This window comes from Hippocampus comes, unplaced genomic scaffold, assembly GCF_001891065.2.
Source record: "Hippocampus comes isolate QL1 unplaced genomic scaffold, H_comes_QL1_v1.1 scaffold9, whole genome shotgun sequence".
NCBI classification, from domain to species: domain Eukaryota; kingdom Metazoa; phylum Chordata; class Actinopteri; order Syngnathiformes; family Syngnathidae; genus Hippocampus; species Hippocampus comes.
In genome coordinates, this window is record NW_017805275.1 from 2,425,313 (window position 1) to 2,432,473 (window position 7,161).

Sequence of the window (7,161 nt, forward strand, 5' to 3'; positions counted from 1 at the left end):
CCGAGGCGGTAGAGGAGGAGGGGGGAGAGAGAGAGAGAGAGAGAGAGAGAGAGAGTGACGTGGGAACTACAAGATGACACAGACAGTCGGCACTCACTCAGCTATGCCGTTTTAAGCCAAAACACATGATATGACTCCAGTGTATATGACTTTTGACACTGTAACAAACTGTATATTACTGATCTCCACAACAATGCATTGTACTTCTCATTGTGTAAATGTTCCACCTACCTGCCGAGACTGGGCCTTGCCATAACGCAGCTGGGTGGCAAAGTGCTCGCAATTTCGACTGAAAATGTCGTATGGCAGTTCTTCACCCACCAAATCAAGGGCATCCCTCACGATCAAGTAGACAGAACGAGGCTGGTACTTTGTGTCCAACAAGTTGTTTACTCTCCAGTCACTGGTACCCACCACCTCCCACAGCTCCTCCTTCTTCACGATGGCCGTGTTTGTTAGGACGGACATCAAACTGCTCGCGCCCGCACCCGGGCCTTCGGCTATAGTTAAGAGTGACACAAAGGGAGAAACTGACATTTAATATCAACAACACAGGTTTTAAAATTGAACACGTGTCGTATTGTCAGCGGTACGGGCAGAATCACGGTGAAAACCCTTAAAATTCTCCAAAGGAATAAATTCCAGGTTTGAGTCAATAATGGCCATCATAAAATTGTCAGTGGGTTCGTTAGCGATTGAGTGAACACTTGCAATTGCCCAAACATCTCACAAAAATATAATTCATGAAGTGAATAAAATTCCTTCCGCATTATTTCAGAAAGAAAAAAAAATGTTGGAAAAGCCTACTAAAACATCTGAACTTTGTATGGTGTTAATCAGCGGTACTATGAATTGTGTCAGTTGTGTGCTGATTCCCATTAAAATGAGTTGGAATGTGATTGGTTAATCTGAACATAGCCACATCTGCAGCAGCCACATGATCTCAGTTGTTTACTTTCAGTTCCTCTCTGGAAAAGGGGTGTGCAGACTTTTTCTATCAACTGTATAAGATTCCTGGGTGTGTGGGCGTGTTGCGCTTTTGGTCAGCACAACTCACAATCTGGGGCCAAATGAACAACACAGCCATCGCCGATGTATACTGCCCAATGCTGGTAGGTGCCACGGGAGATTTCTATCAAGTCGCCAGGCTTTGGTTTCTCAGCGTACTTTGGGTGGAAAACAAATGGGGAAACAGAAATATGTGTTAATTAATAATTACATCTTGTCTTGGGGTTTTGACACAACACCAAATACATTATGGTGAAAACCCTACTGTATATAAATAAAGATGAGGTGAGCATTTAGAACTTACACTGACCTGAGCAATAAAGTCGTAGTTACAATAAATACTGCATTGTATAAAAAGTCAGGCCATGAATATAAATGATCAAATGAAAAAACAGTAAGTATGCCAGTAGCTGAGCATGGCTTCTTGTGATCCGTGACCACGTATTCCTCCACCAGCAGACTAAGATCCAGGAGCAGAGCCAGAAAATTTTCAGTGGGCTAGTCAGAATGATGCAACACCTCAGTGAGGAGTGGCCATATGTGAATGCAAGCGTACAGTTTACGTTCTTCAAACCCCTTCTGTATCTAAGAAGTCAATGTTTATCACACCATCCACAGTCAGAGTTTCCATGAAATAAAATGCATACATTTACAGAATCTTGCCCAACACACCCATAATACAAACGGAACAACTCCAAGTAAAAAGCAACTGTTTGCTAAGCTTAATTTAGTAGACTGTATAATGACATTTTCTTTGCCATTGCTTTTTCTTTTGTGTACTGAGGTGTGTCTTCGGCCCATATTTAGTCATATCTGTGTAACTTTCTCATGTCCGCAGTGAAACTCTTGATTTGTAGCCAGATGTGTCCTTGAAGCATGCCAACTCGTCAGTTAACCTTGTTAATTGTTGCCTGGGGCATCGGAATGCACAGTTGTTACAACCTAGATTCGGTTTAGACAGAAACGAAAGTCCCGATGTCGCACAACAGTTTCGGTACTGCCCTTCTGAAAATATAAATACCGTTTATAGAGTCCTTTGTGTCTTTGCACTTGTGATCTGCTACACCCATTGTCTGTAACTCACTTGTGCCCGGAATATTCTGCAAATAAAACCTTCGAAGAAGCTGATCATCATCTCCAGCCTGTATTACGATAACCAGCATTCATTCTCACTACCCGAAATTAAACGAACACGCGGAAAGATAAAAAGGCCACCTTCCTCCAACAGTACCAACTCGTCGGCCGGTTCACAATATGAAAAAGACAGAGTACGGTCTCGTGAACTTGCCAAATGTGGTCTTTCTTTGAACTTACATGAGAATGTTCTTTAGAAAGCAAGTCTCTGTGTACTGAACTCCCCCCACCCCAGAGAGTGACAAGGGGTCACTCTGCCCCTTCTAAGACTCATTTGGATAAAAAAAAAAAATTAATTGCTACAAACAATAACAGTCAGGCCTGGCTATGCAATCAGACAAAATAACTACTTTTAGGATTAAGAGAATTCTTTTACCTGTGCTGATGCCATGTCTGTTGAAGCTCTCTGTACACTTTGACACTCTTAAAAATAATGAGACAAAAGTCAAATTATTTGACGATTCACATTGCACGCGTTTTACCTGAATGTGAACTAAGCTGACTGTGAGGCAACTTGGTCAGCTCAATACTTGCTGACTGACCTCCTCCACATCAAAAAATAGCGTGTGCGTTACCTTTTCATAAGAACCGAAACTTAAAGTGATTGTGCGTGTGCGTTATCTATTATTAAGTAGCGGTTTAAATAACACTTTGCAATTGTTACACTGTCGCTGCTAATTATAGTCATGATTGCTGTTATCATGTTAATAAACTATTATTTATGAACGACACAATTGGAAGACTGCCCTACGTCACTGTCATCCATCCAATCACCCGTTGTTATGATCTTAAACTAAATTTGTGCAAATAGTCCTATAAAATCGATTTCATAAATCAACATTAAATCACATTGGTTTTCACTATGGATGTCCTTACCTCGGTCCCTGGCGTTGTGTGTACTGACGCTTGTGTGGACTGTAAAAACGCAACCGAAAGTCATTGCCTGTAAATCCACAGCAAGAGTCGCTCGAGTCGTCACAGATCAGCTGACCGACAAGTTCCTTCGAGATAAATGTTTGTCAAAATAAATTCATGAACGATATATAATGTAATGTACGTGTATATGTGCCTGTGCATATATTTATCTAAATATAAGCTATTTTGTATTAATTCATTTACGACCTATCGTGCCTTGCATTTTATTTATTTTTAATTTATATAGAGTTGCCGATGTGTCCTCACCGCTGTGTGGGCAGCGTGGGGTGAATTCCCACTCAATATTCGTTTCTAAATGTGCACCGTGACTGACTGGCGACCAGTTCGGAGTATAGTCCGCCTTTTGCACGTAGTGAGCTGTGCTCCCACCCCGTCCCCCTGTTCAGGATAAGCGGTGGTGAAAACGGACGGATGGACGATGTCTTTATTTTTCAATGTTTTTAGCCTCACACACACACACACACACACACACACACACACTTTTCTCTCTCTCTCTCTCTCTCTCTCTCTCTCTCTCTCTCTCTCTCTCTCTCTCTCTATATATATATACAGGATACACACACACACCCGGGCCCAGTGGGCCAGTGGTTCGTGCGTCGACCGCAGGAATTTCGATTCCGGCTCTGGTCTCCTTGTGTGGAGTTTGCATGTTCTCCCCGTGCCTGCGTGGGTTTTCTCCGGGTCCTCCGGTTTCCTCCCACATTCCAAAAACATGCATGGCAGGCTGATTGAACACCCTAAATTGTCCCTGGGTGTGAGTATGAGCGCGGATGGTTGTTCGTCTTTGTGTGCCCTGCGATTGGCTGGCAACCAGTTCATGGTGCAAAGAAAGCTGGAATCGGCTCCAGCATGCCCGCGATCTTTGTGAGGATAGGCGGATTAGAAAATGAATGCATGGATGGATGGATAGATAAATATCTAGATTGATGGATACATCATTGTGACGCACCGAATTGAATTCAATTTTGGGATTAAACAACACACGATCGTCTGTCGAAATGGACACAAGATGTCGCCAACGATATCACTTGACGCCGTCGTTTTACTTTGCTCCATCGAAGAAGAAGAAACTTCCGGCCAAGGAGCACCCTTTCGGCATATTCTTCCCTTCGCTATTTCACAGAGAATAATAAGATAAACGTGTCATAATTGCTCACATTGAAGCATCGAGGACGCTGGGAGGTTTTTGATGTAACATTCCAATGTTACGAGACCAAGCGATGTCCGTGGTGTTTGACGGTAGTCCGCTGAATGCGATGCAGAGCTCTCATACTCACACACCGCTGACTGTCCTGAGGTGAGTGAGTGGCGCTTGGAACCGCCTGGGTGCCTCGCGGTGCTTCCAACTCCACGCAAGAACCGCTTTTGCATTTACTATCAAACATAACTTAACTAACACCACCAAAAACATATTAGCAAAGCCTCAGTTGTACATTTTTATCATAATACTACTTATATTTCATAGTAAACAGCACAAAAAGTAAGGGACTTTGTGTTTGGTAGTTCTATACGTTGTAAGCATACTTTTCGGCAATACAGTATACCGTTTACCTCTGGAAAGCCTGTTCATTTTCATTTTAAATGATACCAAACATGGTGGGTGCCATCCCACGGCAGTGCGCGAGAAAGTGCCAGCCTTTTTTGGCCGTGTGTGGTTCTTACACACATTACCGAGGCTCCTGTTTGTTAAATGAAATAAAATTGCCAAGTTGTCTTGTTTCTTAAAATCAGCATTTTGTGTGCAGCGATGGCTGTTTGAAAGTGCTCTATAAATACAATTGAGTTGAGAGTTGAGAAAATGTTCAGTCCACATTCAGTTTATGGTGAGAACGGAGTTTGTAATGGATTGCTTCTGTAGGAGTGCTACTATTGGAAATTTTGGATGTAGACTGATATAATCCGATCCATTTTTTTTGGTTGATATTGGACTGACATCAATATTGGCTTGTAACATCCCTAGTCTCAATCGATGCTAATATTTATGTGATTGCATTTTTTTTTTAAATGCAGGGCATCTTTTGACTTTACATTGGAATGTGCAGAAGTACTGTACTATATAACTCATTTCACTGCCATATTGTCAGTTACGTTTTTTCAACAGGGATGGGTGGGTGAGCGTCTGATGCTTCTCCACTGTAAATTTCAAACTTTGAAACACCTTTACTGATTCACAATCACCAGTAGATGACATTGATTCCCTTTATTGGATATGAAATGGGGACAGTTTGTGAGTCCTGGAATAAGGGGCTGCATTTTGTGCAACTTACCTTTTTTCTACTGCTGATTACAAAAGAATGGGAAAAAGGCAGAATCAAACTTTTTTTTTTCTTGGTGAGAGGACAGAGTCTATTCTTGCATTTGGTAGATTCGCTGTTGATATACAGTAGTCATTAAATACAATATCCTGTGAGTCTTGACAATGTCAAAGGTGGCAGTGAATTTAAGCAGTGTGGTGAGTGCAGAACCGAAAGTCATTGTGCTCTCTTGTGATGCCATATAAAATGAATTAAAACAAACAACCACAAGAAAAAAATATAATGAATTTTCAGGGTAAGTAAGCATCTGTTGCTGTTTTTTTGTGTTTTGTAGTGCTATGTATCACATTAATTCCCTCACATCATCATTTTCCTCATCAAAACTTAGTTTTGTTCGTACCCAACTTCTTATTCCATTTCATCCTTAGTGGCCAGGAACTGTCTCTGGAGATCAAGTCTTTCATCAGTGGTGTTGACACAGTCCAGGGTCGCAAGCTCAGCGTCCGGGAACACGCCCGTTGCGCTGTGCGTCTGCTGCGTTCCGTCCCGGCCTGTCGAGGAGCCGTGCTGGAGCATCTGAGGGGCGTCTATGACGAGCATGTCTCTGTCTTCCTGCTTCACCTGGAGACCGAGGGCGACGGGAGCTCTGGCATCAGCTCGAATCTGGAAGACATCATTCAGGTGGGAGGATCTCGAAGTTATTATTGAACATTTCCATCACCATCTTCAAGGGGATGTGCTCATTCTTGTAAAAATGCATTGAAACAACAAAACAACCACTTGACCAGCCTGTCATATGGTTATGTACTTCAGATAGAGACACCACATAACTGAAATGCCTTATGGGACAGTCTACATACAGCTAAATGACGAGACTGTTAGAAATATATGCAGCTGGATTTTAAAATTTAAGTAATGACAAGCTGTTTCAGTTGAACTTCATTACAACGTTACCTCGAGAGATATAACGAATCTGTATGTTATAACGGTTGTTCATTGGAACCATTTTCAATAAAATGGCCGCCAACTAAGATATACAATACAGTATGAACATAGAGAGGTGTAAAAACATAAACATGTCAATTACAAATACGTGTATATGAAGAAAAAATGATTTTATAAGACATGAAACAAACAACTGTAGTATCCTTACTTCATCTCTGAAACATTCAGTCAGCAAATGGAGGGGAATCCTACCTGTACATTTTGTGCATAAGCAAGGTCGTGGCGGCAGTTAGCTTCCCACGGTTCGTTGTAACGAACACCTTCTCACAATTTTGTGGGAAAAATCTGGTTGTTATAATGAAGTTTATGTTATAAAGATGTTCATTGTAAGCAAAATCTGCAAATGGAAACTGAATTACGTGAAATCTGGACTTTGAAATGTGAACGTTGTCAACGGCGTATTTTGAAACAAGGTTCAGCTGTACTCTAAAAACATATTTGTGTTATATTGGAGTGCCTTGTTCAAGAAGAGTTTGTGTTCAATGTTTGGTTAAAAAAAAAAAATGCATCAAAGTTGTAAGACATAACGGCTGTACTTGGTATTGACGTATACAGTACTCTTAAGTCAGAGATGGGCAACTTAAATGATGGAAGGGACCACAATTTTTCATCAGTGACCCTGGAGGCCCACATAGGACCACACACTTCCTAACCAGATGTATGAGAAAAATACAATTTTAAATATGGACAGCATACATGCTAAATACATGTTTTTATACATTTCAATTTTTGGCAATACATTTTTCAGTGCGTGTATAAAAGATCCACTATCACAAACATTCCAAATTGTACAAAAACGCTGATAAACCTCCCCCCCCCCCGA

At 41.4% G+C, this 7,161-nt stretch overlaps 2 protein-coding genes across 3 annotated transcripts in view; one reads left to right on the forward strand and one right to left on the reverse strand.

Moving 5' to 3' along the window:
- The window catches only part of LOC109515886 (retinoic acid receptor responder protein 3-like), a 7,062-nt gene extending 3,932 nt beyond the window's left edge, over positions 1-3,130 (reverse strand). The window contains exons 1-4 of one of the 2 annotated variants that reach the window (XM_019869963.1): positions 3,019-3,129; positions 2,519-2,565; positions 1,058-1,166; positions 232-500 (exon numbers count right to left, since the gene is read on the reverse strand). In XM_019869963.1, the coding sequence (XP_019725522.1) occupies positions 232-500; positions 1,058-1,166; positions 2,519-2,565; positions 3,019-3,082 (489 nt within the window). In that variant the 5' untranslated portion in view covers positions 3,083-3,129. Of the gene's footprint in view, positions 1-231; positions 501-1,057; positions 1,167-2,518; positions 2,566-3,018 lie in introns of both variants that reach the window. The other variant, XM_019869964.1, reaches the window with a different exon arrangement.
- Positions 3,131-4,106: 976 nt separating this feature from the next.
- ints5 (integrator complex subunit 5) overlaps positions 4,107-7,161 on the forward strand; it is a 7,754-nt gene continuing 4,699 nt past the window's right edge. The window contains exons 1-2 of the mRNA XM_019869942.1: positions 4,107-4,375; positions 5,762-6,014. Of these exons, the coding sequence (XP_019725501.1) occupies positions 4,281-4,375; positions 5,762-6,014 (348 nt within the window). The 5' untranslated portion in view covers positions 4,107-4,280. The remainder of the gene's footprint in view (positions 4,376-5,761; positions 6,015-7,161) is intronic.